This window comes from Equus quagga, chromosome 13 (genome assembly GCF_021613505.1).
Source record: "Equus quagga isolate Etosha38 chromosome 13, UCLA_HA_Equagga_1.0, whole genome shotgun sequence".
NCBI lineage: Eukaryota > Metazoa > Chordata > Mammalia > Perissodactyla > Equidae > Equus > Equus quagga.
The window spans coordinates 34715020-34734374 of record NC_060279.1 but is presented as its reverse complement, the minus strand read 5'-3'; the positions used below and the strand labels follow the sequence as shown (position 1 = coordinate 34734374).

Below are 19355 nucleotides of genomic sequence, written 5' to 3'. Positions count from 1 at the left end.
CCTTTTGAATCGCTGGAAGTCTATAGCATCGGACAGTGTTTTCTGTCGCTTGAGAGCCAGACTGTAGAGACGTTCCCAGGCAGGATTCACCTCATCCTGCTTTTGCTTAATCAAAGTCAGCTTAGGATGGTTCTCCTGTGGGAGGAAAGCAGTGCTGGAATTATACAAAGATGAGATTATTCCAAAAATCATTTAAACCCTTCTCATTTCATATTGGTTCATACTTTATCAGAAGTGGAGAACAACCATTTAGCCAGATACTGACCTTCTCCTTAGCCTTGTTCCCTAGCTCTAACCTGATCCACATTACCAAAATCTAGGAAGCCAATCTTCCAGATATTGTTTTTTGCCCACAGCACTGGACTAACCTACTAACACAGGTTGCCCAACCACGTGGTTATTTTCACAACTCCACCTTGTTGATGCCTGCTAAATCCCCTGAAAATCCTAGAAACCAAAGAACAGAAGAGAAAATTCCTTTTGTGAAATATGACTGAATTTTCCAAAACTCCTGTATGGTGGTTCTTAACTCTTTTGGGTCCTGACATCTTTGAGAATCCAATGAAAGCTATTTCTCTCTTCTCAGAGTTGTATACACATGAATACATATATAATTTTGCAGAAAATTTCACACCTTCTTGCAAACTATCTGAAGCAATGAGATTTATGAATACTAGATTAAGCTAGCAACATCAACTTATTTTGATACTTGCCAATTTTGAGTAGTCCCCATATGCCAAAGTCCCTGTTTATTTTCAGTTCCATTCCCATTCCAAAGCCTCTTCAGACAGAATTTTCTACGTTCTCCTTCCTGAGTGTATGGCCCTTTCCATTGTAGCTGTGTGGGCCCAACTCCAAAAGAACAGACAATACACCCTGTATTGTTTTAATACTTCCTATGGTAGATTAGAAAATGCGGTCACATTATTTTGCCACAAGGTCCTCTTTTCAAGAGGTGAAGTTTATTTCCTCACTTTGGATTCAGGTTGGCCTGTAACTTGCTTACCAATAGCATACAGCGGAAATGATATTCCCTGAGCCCCAGCACTTAGACCTCAGGAGGATTTTCAGCTTCTATTCTCACCTTCTTGGAACACTGACACATAAAGGAGCATGGTTTACTGAAAAATGAGAGGCCATGTGGACAAAGGCTTCCTTATCCTTGCCAAGGCCCCAGACATGGGAGCAAGGCCATTTTGGCTCCTCCACCTGAACTGAGCCAACAATAAATGCAGCCACTTAAGAATACCAGGTGAGGTCTGGAGAACTGTCCAGCTGAGCAGCTGAGTCACTGAATCATGAATCAGTGAGTCTGACTCAATCAGAAGCAAATAACGTTTGGTATTTTAAGTTTCGTGGCAGTTTGGTACATAGTAATACATAACCAAAAAATCTCCACAATAAGAGAAAGGTGTTGGAGGGAGAACATTTAAGGACTGTTGGAAATGTGGCCTGGAAAAAAATTGAGAAACAGGTTACTTTTCCTACTCCAGTACCCATTTATCCTGTAATCTTGTTTTTTTTTTTTTTTTTTTTTTTTAACACAGACAGATCATTCCCATTATAGAGCTGCAGTGACAAAGAAATCATAAATGGAAAAATATAATAACCAACTGCTGGAGTTCCATGTTCCTTTATATACATGCAAAATCAGACAGGCTTCCCAGTTTTCTTGCATATACTAGGGTAATTATTCACACATTGAGTATTTGTCTGCTTAGATATTGAAAACTTATTTAAGAATTCTCTTAAGTCTATGAAGGTAAATCTGCCTCCTTTCCCTCCCACCTCACAAAAAATCATGTATCATATCATATATATCATAATAGCCCACCATTATTTCATATTCTTCACTACTTTATTATGGTTCTTCTTCATGAAGAAAGAGTGTTGCATAAGCATGAGTAATTAGTCTACTGCACAGTGCAGGAGTTATCTTATTGTGGATTTACTTCCTCCACACATGCACACACACACATACCACTCAAACCTCTGTATCCATGGGCTGGCAAGGGATGAATCCAGAGAGAAGAAACTGCTCTGGGCATGTTACTCCAGGGACTTGAATCCCTCTGTTTTCTCACAATGTCCTATAACTTTCATGTCGCTCCTACTAATGGCCAGAAGTTACTCTTGAAGATCATACTCTTTCCCTAGAATGACTCTTTTGTTCCCCACCTCACCTCAGCACACTCATTGGCATATTGGTTCACTGCATCCACTCTCCTCTTTCGAGCTGTTAGGTCCCCTTGGAACTCTTCAAACTTCCTATGCAGAATCTCTGTGTGCTCCCAATCCTCACCCAGCTCCACAGATGTCACAATAGCTTCCTGTAGACACAGAAAATTTTATTGAGTCACCAGCAAACATTTAGGAATTGCTGCAGGTCAAATGCCCAAAATCCTTGCCTACATTCCCAGGATAACCTGGAAGGAGATACTGGTGGAGCCTGGGAGAATCCCTTCAGGAGAAAGCCAGAATCAGGAGTACATTTCCTGAGGTGACACCGTAGCCCAAAGGACAGTGTTCTTTGTGGTAACCCTTCAGAAAGACCAGGGGCATTGTTGGTCCCAGCCCATGGAAGGACCCTTTTACATTTTGGAAGATAAAACATACATTTGAAACATAAAAGTGAATTTGTCCTGGTTCTACTCAATTCAACATACTGAATAACTACAAAAGCACTGTGCTAAGCACTTGCTTGTGTAAATCTTCAGTCCTAACTATAATATTGCTCTATCTATTTGGAAAAATGGAAAACTCCACAGTTATAGGCACTGAGATATAAGGTTCTAGGTAAAGTGCTGGCAATATCCTCAGCCTGGACCCATGATAAGAGCAAAAATCTAGGAGAAGGAATTAAGGATCATGGACAGTAGAAAAGAGACAAGGCTAGATCATCTTTCAATGCACAGTTTCTGCATAAGTCCTGCCTTCTCTATATTCAGGTCCATACATTTAGACTTATGCCTCACATTTGACAAACAATGTTAATAACTCCCAAAGTACTCCTAAATCTTCTCAAAATTCCTCCATCTTTCAAGGAACAAAGTCCAGGAACAGATACACTGACTTCTTTATGAATAGTCTGCATTAAGTTTACATGGATGCCTAGGACACAGAGGTAGGAAGTCTTGTATGTCCCCATACCTTGTCTGCAATCCACTCCAAGATGTCAGCACACTCTTGTAAGTACTGGTGGAACTTCAGGGCCTGCAGCAGCAGGATACCCTTCTCCTGAGTCAGCTCTAACAACAGGTCCCACAGATGGCGCAGTTCGTCCAGATGTTTCTGTGGGGAGGAGAAGCAAAACCACTCAGTCACAGAGAATGTGGAGCAAGTGCAGACTCAGAGACTTGTATAGGGAAGGACCTGGATAAAAATGTCTCCTCCCATTCATGTGTGCATTAATTCCTCAACAAATATTTAAAGGAGGAAATAGGATTTGTATGGAAATAGCTATTAAACCCAGCCATATATTATCTTTCATAAGATAAAACTTTTTAGCAATGCTTTGGGGTTTTAGAGGATGAAGTGATTACAAACAATAAGACAAGATAAAGTAAGTATTTGTGGAAGAATGCTCATTTTAACTGAACCTTGAGGAACACATAGAATTTTGATAGGTAGATGATGAGCAGAGGTGTTCTAAGCCCTGGCAAAGTCACATAAGAAACAGCACGAACTGTTTTCCAGAAAGTATAAGAGCTACAATTTTTCGGGCTTATAAAGGGAATCAGCAGTACCAAAGCAATAAGAGGATTTTGAGACTATATAGTTGAGGGCTTTGATGCCAGGTTAGCTTGAAGATCCTGTAGTACATATCTTGTAAAATTGAAGTTGTTGTCTATGTCATGTCTTCAAGAACCTTGTATCTTTCAACTACTCGATTGCTCAAGGTAGCATGTAGACCACATTTTTCTCTGAATCCTGCACAATACAATCTGACATAGCCCCAGTGATTCTGATGGATGTGAAGATGTTTCAAACATTTTTCAAATATTTTAATTAAAGTAGGGAATTCGTGGCACAAAAAAACTGCAAATAATACAAAAATGATTTCTATCTTATATCAAGAAATAAGTTTTGAGATTTTCTTGTTAGAGATTCCTCTTTCTAATAAGGTTTTATTCTAGTTAAAGTCTATATTCCTTGACCATATTTTGTTGACAGTAAAATGGGATAGAATTTGTATGCTAAATACAGAAAGACCATTCTCAATTTTTGAACATGTAATACAAATTTGTTTTAACAATTAAAAAACTAAACAGTAAAACATTCACTCTTACAAAAAATATCCTGAGTTGGCTATATCAACAAAAACATATTGGAAGCATACACAGATTAAGTCAGAAAAGAGCTGATACATTAATAATGTGCTCCAAAGTGGTGGTGATCTTTAGTGTTCAGGGAGGACTTTCTGAAGACGAATGATTTTAAGAGTTTTTCAACCATGAAGGTTTGGAGAATTACGATAGTGGTTATAGCATTGGGCTGTGAAGAGAACGAGGCATCATAGACAAAGGGAGAAAGATTTCAGAGAAAATTCATATGGGAGAGCATCCCTTGTTTGAAGAGTTTAAGGGACAAGGAATCTGAAGTCATACAAATAATTAGAAAGGTCATTTGGGAAGCCAATTCATCTGGGACATGTAGAACCAGGTTGAAGTGGGCTTGATCTTGAGCCAATTTATCCTGCATGGCATAAAGAGGAATGTGATGCCATCACAGACAGCTTTTGTATCATAGCTCTTCTCCCCACCCCAAGGGACACAATGACATTCCATCATTTTTCCTGCCCCAATCCCAGTAGAAGATAAGAGGCAGAAGCCCTTATTCTAAGCCAACTACATCAAGGTTTATATCCAATATAATCAATTAAAACCCTGATAACATAATCAACAACTAGAAAATTCTATTCAAGAACCCTACCATACATTTACCTTCGTGTCCTCATGGGCAAAATGTCCCTCAGTAAATCGAACTCTCCAGATTTCTTCCAGTTCAGGAATGACCCTTGATTTTGCTTGTACCTCTGCTTCAAAGGATTCATACTTCTGATATTTCCCCTGAAGTTTAGAAATTGGAGTTTATAGTGAATGAAGCCTAGTCTCCTGGACCATGAAGAGATCCTCTTGCTCTTCGTTTTGCTTTTAGGCAGAACTACTTGTTTCCCAACCTAGCTTAAGTGATAACCCATGACCATCGCTGGAAGAGTCACATCCTAAAAGAAATGGTTACTCTAGGAAGAACCACTGCACGTAGGTTTTCAAAGGGCCCAGGCTCAGTTAGGAAGATTTTTTCCTCCCCCTACTTCTTTTGGGGAATTTCCACTACATATCCTGTTGTTTTAAAGTCTCAATTGCCTTCTGTGGGAATGAAAGAATGTAACACAGAGGTTTTCCTCTTCAGAAAAAAGGACCTCCTCTTCAGAAAAGAACTAAGTGCTGTTGAAAGTAGAGCGCAATGAGGGAGATGATCATAACAATAATGGCTTTTTATTTTTATTGAGAGGTTTTTGCATGCGAAATTATGCTATTGTTGTCATATATAAATTACTCCATTTAATACATATCATTTTGTCCTTGTTCCAGGTGCTCTTTCGCCAACATCAATTACCCCTTTTAGGCATGTAACCTTTTCTTCTGATCATGACTGCACCACATGTCATAATACAGGTAGCAGTGAGAGCTTCTGCTAAACCTCTCCTCCTGGGACCTCTCATTTGGACTTCACAAGGGGCATGAATAGCCATTTGGGAAAAAAAAAAAAAAAACAGGAAAAACCTTGGTTTACTCATGTCTTTCTGAGGAGAGTAGAGAGCAGTTATTTCAGAAGCATAGATATCTATTCACCTCAATTCCATCCTTCGTGTCACAAAATACTGAAATCACTTTGATCTCTCAGTCACTGTTTGGCCCATAGCTTAACTTCAACTGAATATTACACTCACAGAATGCTATCTAGAATGAATTTCCTTTGTACATCAGACACTGAGGCTGAAGGAGTTGAGGACATGGTCTATTTAGAGGCAGAATTACTGTCCTTAACATACAGTCTAATCTTTCTATTACGTCATCCCCCTACAGTTAACCAGATGTACTCTTATATTATTAAAAGAATGTTTTCCTCCCTAGAGATCTTAGGGTCTGCTCTGGGGAAGTCAATGGAACTGAGTGACCTGTATGTTAGTTGGGTCTTCATAGCTCTTATCCTCTGCAATCTTAAGTTTCTCCATGATCCATTTCTCCAGGTCATCTGCATCTCGTCTGAAAACCTGGTAGTGATAAGACTCTTCAAGCTTCTGACCCCTCTCAGCAACCAGCTCCTTGAACCTCTGGTACCGATTTAACACCTCACGACGCCTCTCCTGGATCTCCTCTGCTGTTTCCAGCACCTTTGGCCCACCACTCGCCATAGCCTGCAAATTAAAAAGCTTCTGTCTATTGCTGGTTCTCAAATCTCTAATTTGTTGTCCCTTTTATATGTCCCAAGGCATTTATTCATATTGGACTTATGTTAAGATATCTTTAAGCCTGTAAATTCTGTTAAAAGGATTGTGATACATTTATATAATTTTAACCATACACAGCTACCATCTAGGCTAAAATATCTTGATCATTCAGAACACTTCCAACTTTTCACATAAACTTATGCCAACATTGATTCAGTTCTACAAATAGAATTAATTTGGACTAATGATGGAAGAGAAGCTTAAAGTAGCAAAATCACAGAGTTTTAGATGGATAACATAAATGCAATTTTATTGTTTTCAAAGGTTAAAAAGGGTGTTGACAAGTACTGATCGTTCTGAACGTAATTTAATGAATAATTAAAAATGACTTGCAATTAACTTGATGAGTGATATACAAAAAAGTTCGGAAATATTTTCTTATTACTTAAAAGTATGTCTCACATATCATTTACTCTTTTATTTGCTTTATTCACAAACACTACAAGTCAAAAGTTCAGTACATCTTCTACACAAGTATTACAAATTTTAAATTATTAGCATCTCAATAATTGGCTTGTGCAATATAAAGCTAATACTGTCAAACTGCATAAAATATCTCTTCCCTTATAGTGAGATCCAAACTGTTTGTGACAATATCTTACAAAATCTCTGTAGGATCCACCTTCATTCGTCTGGATTTACGTATATTTTCCTCTAGCTTACTTCAGCCAGACCATTCAATACAAAGTTTAAATTTTAGTTTCCTTTTTCCTAAGTGTAATCCCTACTCTGTGGATGGCCTTTACTAGTTTGGCTGTAGAATTAAATCATCCTATGAAGATTCAAATCTTAATTGTGTATTATTTTGCTCCAAGTTACCTCGTTATTCTCTGCATGGAACCCTCATAAACAGATCATTGCGGAGGTTTGGTGCTATATAGCTAAAGCTTAAGGTCAGCTTTTAGAAGACTAGACATTAAAAAAAAAGAATTAAATTGAACTTCTCTATTTCTTAAAAGGCAAAAAACAATTCTTAATTATCCTGTCAAAGACAGTAAAGAAAGTTCAAAGGAGAGAGACTTCCTAACTATATTAGTGACAAATTATACTGTAAGGAATTCTGTACTCACAGTTTCCTTTGGAAAGTGTTCTGCTTTTCCTAAAAGTCAAGAGCGTGGCAAGATAAAATGTATCCAAAAGAGAAAGAGAAACAATTCACATGGAATTGTCTAGTCTAACTCAGATAGAGATGACAGAAATGTTGCATACGTGGCAGAGACCAAAAAAAAAGTTCTCTTACTTGGGCCCAGAATCCCGCCACCTACAATCAACATTATCTTCAGGAGACAGATTCAGCAGAGGCAGCCGCTAACTTTCACAGTTGCTGGGTGACTCAGCAGTTTGGGTAACTATATGGCTCTCAAACTTTCTTAATAAGACTTCAGAATAAAAAAAGAAAGCAAGGTTTTTAGATCAAAAATCACAAAGAAAAAACATACTTATAGATGTAAGAGAAAGTGGCTGTGTTAGGACTGTGTTTTTTTTCTTTAATTCATTTTAGATTTTATGTCTGAGAAATATAAATCAGGAAAGAATTCTGGGTTGTTCATTCTTCTGTCTTTGTAGAGAATTACAAGAACTCAGGAGTCCTTGTTCCAACCTATCTCTAGGAAAAATAACTCAACAACTTCATCAAAACCCAACTGCAGATGTTTAACAGTCTTTAAGTCAACAAAATATCCTAATTCTTGCTGTAGAGTCTTTGTCAAAGTAGGAAGAAAATTTTAGTCTTGGTCTCACAGATTACAGTTTAAAAAGTCTTATTTAGCTGTACCCTAATCATTTAAATGGAAGGAACAAAAGAATTAGGATATATGTGTATTTATTTGTATTTGATGAAACAAAACTTAGGATACCTTACTTGAAAAACTAACGAAGTCACAAAATATTTGAAAATGGGACAGACTTCTAAAATGTGAGATAAAAGTCATCCTATTTTATATATTATTTTTAGTGGAGAGAAAAGGAGGCAGAAATTTTTCTCCAAAAGCATGTGCTTTTTTGGCAACTTTACAAGAATGCAACAAACAAACAAAAAGAAAGTAGTGGGATAGTTCCAACCCTCCTACAAGCCTGTGGGGCTATCCATGCCAAATTTCATTTCGGTATAAATCCAGTTTAAATGATCTAGCTTTCCTGGTCTACTAGAGTAGATAGAGCTTCTACATTTCTAGTTTTCCCTGTTCCTGGATCATCTCACCCAAAGAAACTGGGAGACATTTAAATTCCCTTCTTGAAAGTCTAATATTACTTTGCTTTTCCACATAGGTTCATTATGTTCAAACCAAATTTGGGTACTAAAGAAAGGAACACAAATCTTAGACAGTGCATTATAGCACATGAACAGAGGAACCTCTATCTGGAGTTGGGATGGGGAGGTGACATTATTTAATCTTTATCTAAGAGATAAGAACCACTATTGATTAGAATCTACCATATCTTAGTTCATATATTGACATGATTAATATACATTAATGTCTAATCTTTAGACAATTCTGTGAAGCAAGTATTATCATCCCCATTTTTATATGAGAAAACAGTCTCTGAGAGGTGGTCTCTTCCCATGGTTGTTTGGTTTATAAGTATTTAAACAAAGCGTGAAATCCATGCCAGTGTGACCATCAAGACACTCTGCTCCTCATCTGTTTTAGTCAACCTTCTTTTAGTTCATCAACATTTCTGGTTGTCCTTTTTCAGGATCCTCTCACCAAGAGTGCCAACCATGTGATAACCTTGTCTCCAAAGAATAGGGCCCAACCAGCAGGATTGGTCATCACGAAATAAAATAAAAGTGGATAAGAACAATAGCCTTTAGAGCAGGTAGCAATGTGGAAGTGCACAGGAGACAGTCAGAGAAGAGGTTTTACATATTAAAACAAGAGTTCTTTGAGTTTTCAGTCATTGCAGCCAAGATACTCATGGTAAAAGTTTCCCTAACAGCACTCAAGCTGTTCCTCTGGCAGCTGCTGACGTTAAATTCAGTCCCACCCTATCTTCTCAGGCCCTTTAGATTGACATGGTTTCTCCAGTCCCTGAGCATTGTTTACCATTGTTACTATGAGTATTAGGGTGCTCTTGGGATTGATAGGAGGACATGATGAGAAAATCTTAAACTCTGGTGGCTTAACACTTGGACCACTGACCTTCTTGCCACTTTTATTGTTTCCCAAGAATTATTATTGGCTCTGATCACATAAAGACCATAATAAGAGAAGACTCAGGTAAAGAATGCATGAGAGATAGCATGGAGGTATAGAATCATGTACAATCTATAAAACCGCATGTTGCACTGTACCTAAATGAGTGCTGATAGGTTACAGAGGAAGCTAGAGTTGCTCACAACCAGCTTCATTAAAGAGAAGTCTTGCATTCAGTTTTACAAGGGTGGGAGTAATTTGGAGGGCTGTTGCACTTGGTCATGGTTATCAGCTCTGGGCAGATCTGTACTTCACACATTACTTTAATCAGCACTACCCAGCTTGCCTCAGCCTCTGCTCAGTTATCAGATCTTCTTTTCTTGAACTCAGAAACTCTAAGAGATGCTTTATATCTGAAACTTCTGAAGTCTCTCCAAATTGTATCACTAACATTCACATGACGTTTCCCGTAGATTTTTTGGAGTCCAACTTTCTCAGCTCATTTACCAACAAGGAAAACTAGGTTAACTTTAATGTAAAACTAATTTCTTCTCTATGGAATAGAAATCATTATTTTATTATTTTTAAAATTTTATTTCTTGTTTCTCCAGAATTAGTTCTCATTTAAAAATGTCTCCAAGTTTGACTTCCAAATGCGTCAGAATATTACACAACATCATTTAAAAAAAATAAAAAAGAACTTTCTGCAATTAGCTGTTTCCACTCTAACTCTTACTACTTCAGGTCCTCTAAAGTCATTTGTCCCTAAACTGTATTTGGAAATTTATATATTTTTCAAGTTTGCAGTCTTTTTTTTCCCTACCTTTATCAGTTCTCATTCTCCTTTATTTATTTTATTATTTTTCTGTTTTATTTATTTGGCATTACTGCATTGAATAAGAAAAACCAAACCCACAATATTTCCTTTATACAATGAACCATGTGATTGAAAGCTTGAGATAATGGAAAGTATTCTGTATTTGAAACTGAACCATCTAATTTGAAAGCTTTCTTCCACCATTTAATTGTCAGATGATCACTGGAAGTTTGCTTAAATTTTATTAAGTACATTATGGGGATAGTAAGGACTAATCTACCTACTCCAGAGAATTATTATTTGACATGAATTAGATGGGTGATTTAAAAACACTTTGTATTTAAACTTACAGAGTAAAAGAATCACTATAGTTAATTGACATAAATAATGCCAACTGCATATATTTCAACTACTTCAAGTCATACATTTCACTTTGAATCGTTAATTTTGAAAATCAGAATGTAAAGAGCAAAGATACGACATGAGATACTTTCTCAGAAATATGTGCTTATCTTTTAAAGAATGATTTGCAATGTATCATTAGAAGATCTCAGATAAAATCGCTTGATGTCCCCATCCACTAATAATTATCTCTGTGTAGTGACCCTGAAGGAAGCCATGTAAGCCTAAATCCTTACAAACCTTATAAAAACAGCATATTTGGTGACATGGCCCAACTCAGGGTAAAAATAGCTGGGCTAAAAAATATTATTTTTCATTAGAATAAAGGAAAGTAGGAGCAAAGTGCCTGGACTAAACATTATTTTCCTTAATAGCCATTCAGACGGAACTATGAAATTTAATTCTTTTATTTAAGGGACTGAATTCCCAGGATATCAATGAAAGTCCTATTTAGCATCTAAGTATATGCCAGTCATAGAAATTTGAGTGGATTATCTGTGACATGTTTCGGGAAGAAGAAGAAAAGAAAAAAGATTGGCAACAGATGTTAGCTCAGGTGTCAATCTTAAAAAAAAGAAGAAATGAGACTCCTGGACAGTGAGTTTAGAGATTTAATTGGATATTCAAATCATTCATTTATTATATTTTTCATTCATTCATTCACATATTTGGTGAGAGCCCGCTATGTTCCATGTGCTCTGCTTAAAGCTCGAATGAGAGGGATCCCTAAAAATCAGCCAATGTTCCAAACAGACAAATTGCTATGTTCCTCCTGGCCAGCCACACTATGAGATTCAGCTTATGTAGTCAACTGCTTGTTACCTAAGAACACACTTTTATAATTAGCAGAATTTTTTCTCTTTATATTTCTTTTCTGCCTAGAAAGAATTAATATCCTTCACCTTCCCTTTATATAACCCCCTCTCTTGCTCAGAAAAAGAATAAATCAGAGTTAAGCTCAAATACTACCTCTTTGTGAATGATTCCACTTAGATTAAATTTTTCTCTTCATGGTACTCCCATGGAAATAAATTTTGCACTTTCCGTGTCATGGCTAATATTGCAATACCATATCTGCTTCTCCAATCACTTTGTATACTCCATTTTAACCCGATGTTTTGTACTAAGTGCCAGTAGATATGGGTGGGAGTGAATTTTATTAAAAGTAGACAGATAAATAGCATATGGCTGAGCAAGTTTGGTTCACAACTATATGGCAACTTTGACCTGAATTCCGAAAACAGAGGAAAAATTTGTCATCTCCGTTTTTTCTGGAGATGAATGCAACAAATTCAGTTCTTCTGAGTGGGCACATCCTATGTAGTCCAAGCAAATAACATGTAGAAAGAGAAAGATATAATTGGAGTAAGAGAGCGTACTTGACAACTTGATCTCCAATACATTTTAGAATAAGGTAGGAAATAAACAAATACATATATGAAACAAATGCCTTATCCCAGTTAATGGAACCATCATCCTTCCAATTCTTCAGGCCAAATTTCTTGGAGTCACTCTTGTCTCCTCTCTCTCACAATCCACATCCAGTCAGTCAGCAACGTCCTTCAGTGACACCTTCACAATGTATACAGCATCCAACTACTTCTTAAAACATTCACACTACTACCCTGGTCCAAGCCATCAACCCTTGCCCGGATTCTTGCAATAGCCTCCGAACTTGTTTACTTCTGCCCTTGCGCCCTTTCAGACTGTCCTCAGCACCATGAGAAAAATCCTACTAAAAAGTAAATTAAATAATGCCATAAAATAACTAAATAATATCTGCCAAAAACCCTCGAATGGATTCTCACTTTGCTCCAAGTGAAACTCAAAAGCCTTTACAACGGTAATTTAGTTTTTACATAATTCTTCCCCCACAATGATTTTTCCAACTTCATCATCTATTTCTCCACACTCACCTCAGTCACTCTATCCACACGCCACTGGAATGCCCCTACCTCGGAGCCTTTGCACTTCTATTCCCTCTTCCTAGAACATTCTTCCTTGAAACATCTACATGCCTAGTGTTTCTTTTCCTGCACTTCTTTTAGTCATTACTCAAATACCAACTGCTGAGAGAGGCCATTCCTGATTTGCCTATTTAAAATTAATCATATGCCAGCCCCAAAACTCCCTATTCCCTAACCTATCTTACTATTTTTTCTCCATACCATCACTTCTTACCATTGAACATACAATTGTATTTTATTTAGGTTATTGGCTACCATTCACTCATATTCAGATTTCATGAGTGCAAAGATTTTGGGGGTTGTTTTGCTATAGTTTTATATGCAATGCCTAGAACAGCAATTAGGATAGAGTAGGCATGTAATGAATGATTAACCAATTAATCTTTATTTATAATTATACCATATATACCTTTTCTACCCTTCCCAGGTTGCTCTGGTGTATAGAGCAAGTTCTTTGTAATGCCCAAGACAGGGTTAGTTTAAAGTCCCTATGGTTGATGGGAATGTTATAATCAGGTAACCATAATGAGAACATTCGTATTATAGAGGAACGTGGTGAAAGTGTTAGTGGTATCAGGCTTTGAATATGTATAAATGAATAGGTTAGACTAGTGGTGGGAGGAGAAACTTTGAGCTTAAGAGTAAAATACCAAAGAAATATATAATTTCCTAGGTGTATAATGACCAACATTTTAAAGCTTTCAGCCTGCAATGAAGTTTTAGAATGTTCGTGCATACATACTGTGAGATAAATTAAGCTGTATTAATTTTGGGGGACACTGATAATATATAGGAAAGGGCTATATAATTAAAATTAAAAAAGAACAGATAAGAAAATTGTGTAACACTTTCATATACTGGAGATTTATGCGTATCGATTCTGTAACAATACTTCACTTAGAAAAGTACAATTAACATAATTAATTCGTCAATCTATCAATAAACTAATTTCATTTCTCATTTCTTTTGAAATACATTGAGAATAGATATACTACTTAAACCCAGCAACACTTCTTGTGTCCCTTTTTCTCTCTTCTTTTATTTTTTACACCAGGTATTCTCCAAAGACTTTCTCTTACCAAGACCTCTCCACCCTCAACCTATAGCTTTTCTCTCATTTTCCTTCTCTTCTCTGTCAGAGCTCTTTATTAGATAGCATTAGCCTCTTCTATAAGAACTTTCCCTTCACTTCTGTCTTTCCATCTGACTTTTACGTATCCTAAGATTTAGGGATCAGGATGAGGTAGTGGCTATGGGACAAGAGTGGGAAAATGAGGCTGATAACTATAGGATTCAGGAAGGTGGCTAGGGAAGGGTGAAAATCTACTAACATTTGCATAGTAATAAGCTTTATCCCATCCCAGCTGAGGACCGAGTCCTAGAGAAAATCACCCTTTATGAAGCATGTATTAGAAGAAGCATCAGCAGGAGAAAAAGCCCTCAAACAAAATAGGATGAAAAACAGAGTCCTGCATTCTGAAAGAAGAGGGAGAAAAGATGGAAAAGGGAAGAGCTGTTGTCCACTACAGTTGATCAGCTGGCTGGAACAATCAGAATGCAGCATGGTGGTATCAGTTTATTCATTCAACAGATATTTATTGCTTAACTAATAAATACCATACATTTGATTACAGAGAAAACAAAGATTATGTTTTTTGATTTATCATGAAAAAATACTGATTAGTTAACGAATACATTAGTTATATTGCTTTTCTCTTTAAAGTCAATTTTTTTACATTCATTTCTGGAATTTAAAGTATTCTTCAATAACCTCCTTAACCTGAGATTCTCTGCCATAGTCCTTAACTATCACACAACTTCAACCAACCACTTTATGTCAATTTTTCTTCTCTCAGTTTTATAGAAGCCTACACATTCTCCTAGCTTCTTGCTGTCATCAATATTGATTAAGTTGATTTGGTGTTTGACAAAATGGCCTCTACTAACTTGACACACATAGGCTCTCTACAGTTGGATGCAAGCACACAAAGATGGTCTTCACACCTGTTATTCACCCAGATATCAAATTAACATTGTGTAGTATTGCTGAGGTACAAATGGTGAAAAGACTTCGTGATAGAACCTGCTAAAATATGTCTAGACTGCTATTGATCAATACACGAATACTCGGTTTAGAAATTATTCTTTGACTATATCCATTGGCAGTACTGTGGCGACAACTTATTCTTTTTTTTTTTTTTTGAGAAGATTAGCCCAGAGTTAACTTCTGCCAGTCCTTCTCTTTTTGCTGAGGAAGACTGGCCCTGAGCTAACATCTGTGCCCATCTTCCTCTACTTTATATGTGGGACGCTTGCAAGTGGTGCCATATCTGCACCTGGGATTCGAACCTACGAACCCTGGTCTGCCAAAGTGGAACGTGCGCACTTTGCTGCACTACAGGGCCGGCCTCAGAGAACTGATTCTTATGAAGAAGATTTTTCAAATACCATATCTTACAAAACAAATGTTTCAATGGTGTTAAAATTAAAGTTAATATTTATGCAGATCATCTCCACAAAATGAATTTATCATGAATAAATCGAGTGGCAGAAAGTATAATTAACAAAGTCAGATCCAAAAATACATAAAATTGGATAAGGACTGAAAGAAACTATTGAATTCAGTTATTAGTGAATTTTATTTATTGATGACTTTTGAGAGCCCAGTTTCAGTAAAAAGGTGATGGGAAAAGAAAGACTGCAGAGAGTTAAGGATAAAAGGAACCAACAACTATACAGACTCCTGACTATTAGATTTTACTTGGGGTCCCTGGACTGATGAAAAAAGATTTTAGCTTGACCCATGTGCTTTTTTATAGCTTCCTTTATCTCTTTATTCCTCAGACTGTAGATAATGGGGTTAAAGAAGGGGGACAAAACTGCAAAAGCCAGAGCAATGGCTGTATCCCAGAATAAGGAGTAGGTGGCAGAGAAGCGTAGGTACATGAGTGCCACACTGCCAAAGAAGAGCAAAAAGACAGTGAGGTGGGAGACGCATGTGGAAAAGGCCTTGCGGCGGCCTTCAGCTGAACGAATACGTAGAATTACAGCCACGATACCAATGTAGGATGTGAAAATGAGCATCACAGCTGTAACAATCTCCACTGCGTGGACAACATCCACTACCTGAATCATGATGATGGTTTGTGTGTCTGTACAAGCCAGGCGTAGCACTGGGAGGAAGTCACAAAAGATGTGCTCAAGGTGATTCGAGCCACAAAATGGTAGTGTGGAGATCCAGGCAATCTCAGGGAGGGGTGTGATAAAGCCACAGACACAGCAACTTAAAGTCAGTTGGGCACATAGCTGGGGGGTCATGATAGTGGGATAATGAAGAGGGCTACAGATGGCCAGGTAACGGTCAAAGGCCATAGCTGTCAAGAGACAAACCTCACTGATGCCTGTGGCATGGAAGAAATACATCTGCAGGAGACAACCATTTAAGGAAATGCTTTTCTTCTCACTAAGCAGGCTAGAGAGCATCTTTGGTATGGTGGCTGTGGTATACCAAATCTCCAGGAAAGAAAGGGCATTGATAAAAAAGTACATGGGAGTGTGGAGGTGAGCATTCAGCTGGACCACTGAGATGATGACCAGGTTTCCAATAATAATGAAAGTATATATGAAGAGAAGTGGAACAAAACACATGACAGAGTCTCCCCAAGAATAAGGGAAAGCAGAGAAGATAAACTCCTGAGCAGCAGTTTGATTGAGGCTCTCCATCTCCAGGTGGGAAATAAGGATTTCAACTCTCAGTGCACTCAGGCCTTCTAGGAGATGTCTAATATCGGTCACAGAATAAATACACTTACCAAATGTCAGCCTCTGGATAGATCCCTGTATTGCAGATGTAGAGGAAGACAAAGGATGAAGGAAATAGTCCATATTCCATAGATGTTTACAACTGATGTAGTATGGAAAAAAACCAGTCGGAAAGCACAGTCAATATTTTAGACCAGTGATTCTCAAATTTTAGGATGCATCAGAATCATTTGGAGGGCTCGTTAAATCTCAGATTGCTGGTCCCCATCCTGAGAGTTTCTAATTCATTGGGTCTGGGATAGGGACAAAGAATTTGCATGTCCAGCAAATTTCCAGATGATGCTGATCCTGCTGGTTAGGAGACCACATTTTAAAATCATTACATTTAAACACGCATTGAACTAAACAAGGCATTGAAGGAGTAGCAAGGTCATGTTCTTTCCCATATTCAAGTCTTATTGATTCCCTAATGATCTGCCTACAACTGTTTCAAAATTCTTTCCTCAAGTTTCCAGTTCCTCATCTGATTCTTGGCATATGATTTAATTGAATATTTTGATGACAAAGACAAACCATCATTTGTGAATTCCACTCTCTTCCTCTCCTTTCTGCCTCTAAATCCTCTCTCTCTCTCTACATATATATATAGATATAGATACAGATATACATACATACATACATATAAACCATGATTCAGAGAATATTCAGAGGAGAAAAACTATCACAAGAAAGTAAATACCTACTGTTTAAGCCACTTAGTCTATGATACTTTGTTATGGCAACCTTAGCAAGCTAATACACCATCCTTACGCCCAGCCCTCAACTAGTTTTCCTTACTGACTTTCTCATTTTTGTTCATTTAGATACCAACTTTACTCATTTTTATATATATTGTCCCCTCATTTCTCAAACCTAATGAATCATCAAGGCCTGCTTCACTTATTTTTTCTTGCTAAATCACTATATCTTTTATTTCTGTTGTATTCACCTTAATGTGATGCCTGGTCATAATGTTTAACACTATTCTAACAGATTTTCAAATGTCTCTGCTTCCAGTCTTTTTTCACATAACCTCATTCTCTCAGGGTTAATCTTGCCAGAGCACCAGATTGCCCATGTGACTTCCCTTCTATACTTAAGTTTTACATTCTTACCATTCTATTCCTTCAAATTTATTCCTTCTTTAAAAAGGAAACAATCTCAAATCCTCTAGGATAACTTTTTCCTAATCACTGAAATAGGAAATAATAAACTTTATTGTCTGTCATTGATTAAAAATCTTGCTTTATGCATGCCTTAGGAAAGGTCACTTTATTAATAGTTTCTAATTTATATTAACTATAGATGTATTTGTTCATTGATTATGTGGCTAAGCCCCATCAAACTCTTAACTATGTCATCTCCCTTTAATACAGTACTGAAATTACTTTTTTGCTATGTCTGTAGAAAACAAGCCATCTTATCTCCTGTTGCTACGGCAAATTGTTAATTACCAATCCAGTTTAGCAAACCTGTTGTTATTCCAAACATATCACTTTCATTTTCTGATCTGTGAATATTCCTAAAGGGAATCTTTCCTACCTGAAAATCCTCATCTCCCTTCCAATCCGTGCCTCCTTTTTAAGCTAACCAAATCCTACATGCATCTTTTCTAGTTCTAACAAGCTAAGCCCACATATCTCTAATCATTCTATCTCTATTCCCTGTGATATATCTATATCTTTCTATCTAGCTATAGTTATATAGATAGATGTATTTTTCTTCTTAAGTTTTCTTGATTTTTCATATACATATCTGGTCTTTCCCATAAGTCTCAATATCCCCAATAGTAGTCACCACATTTGCTAACTATGACTCTCAGGACAGGCTTCTATGAACTGAACCAGGATACTATTTCAAGAAGATGCCTTCTGAGCAGACCCTTGCCTAATTCCCTTATCTCCTGAAGAGATATGGTCAAGCTAAAGAAAGGATAAGGAAGATCTGAACCAAAAAGAAAAACTATTAGACTTTACCCATCCCACACTCCTCTGTTTTTATACAAAACTCAGTGATAAGAAGTCTAGTCAAATGTCAATGATATTAATGCCCAGCAGCTAACTGGAAATCTTATTTGATTCCTGAAATACTGATTCCAGAAACATTTCAGAAAACAGTCACAATGCTCATTTGTGATTTTAAAACAATCCCTTGAGCTTTGGCCCCATTTTTAGCTCACCCATTTCCTGAGAAATTCAGTGATTGAAACCTTTACACTTTGTACTAACTTTCCCTATAACAATATTTCCTAATTCCTCCTTGCTCAACCTTCCCAACAGTTGCTCACAATATTTACATGCACTCTAGGGCTATCTATTGTCATATGGGTATGTTGTTCTTTCTCTGTCTACCTCCCATTTCTCAAAATTAGCTAATTCACTGACTTTGCTGCTGTTGGGTTCCAGAGTTGGAATCAGCATGAGTGAAAAGTCTCTCTCTCCCTACCCCGATGTGGTCAACTATATAGAGCTACTAAGACAGCTGTCCTTTGTCCTTCCGCTATGCTTCTACCCTGAGTCCTCCATCTAAACTGCATTTCCTTCATGAGTCAGTGATATATAAATCTGACTGTCCCTGCAGAGCTCTCTCCCTGTACAACATGTGTGTATGTGTGCGTTTTTCCCTGAGCATATCCAGCATGGGAAGATAGATTCTTTTGGGAATTCTACACAGGTGAATTAAGATAAGTAGGAAAACAATCATTCTCATGATGGTTC

At 37.2% G+C, this 19355-nt stretch overlaps 2 protein-coding genes across 2 annotated transcripts in view; both read right to left on the bottom strand.

Moving 5' to 3' along the window:
* Positions 1–6418, bottom strand: part of SPTA1 (spectrin alpha, erythrocytic 1) — a 63144-nt gene extending 56726 nt beyond the window's left edge. The window contains exons 1-5 of the mRNA XM_046682008.1: positions 6182–6418; positions 4944–5069; positions 3151–3291; positions 2184–2330; positions 2–135 (exon numbers count right to left, since the gene is read on the bottom strand). Of these exons, the coding sequence (XP_046537964.1) occupies positions 2–135; positions 2184–2330; positions 3151–3291; positions 4944–5069; positions 6182–6418 (785 nt within the window). The remainder of the gene's footprint in view (position 1; positions 136–2183; positions 2331–3150; positions 3292–4943; positions 5070–6181) is intronic.
* Positions 6419–15594: 9176 nt separating this feature from the next.
* LOC124251563 (olfactory receptor 6K2) lies at positions 15595–16560 on the bottom strand. The gene has a single exon (XM_046684450.1). It carries the CDS (start codon positions 16558–16560, stop codon positions 15595–15597), a length of 966 nt encoding a protein of 321 aa, XP_046540406.1.
* Positions 16561–19355: the final 2795 nt, after the last annotated feature.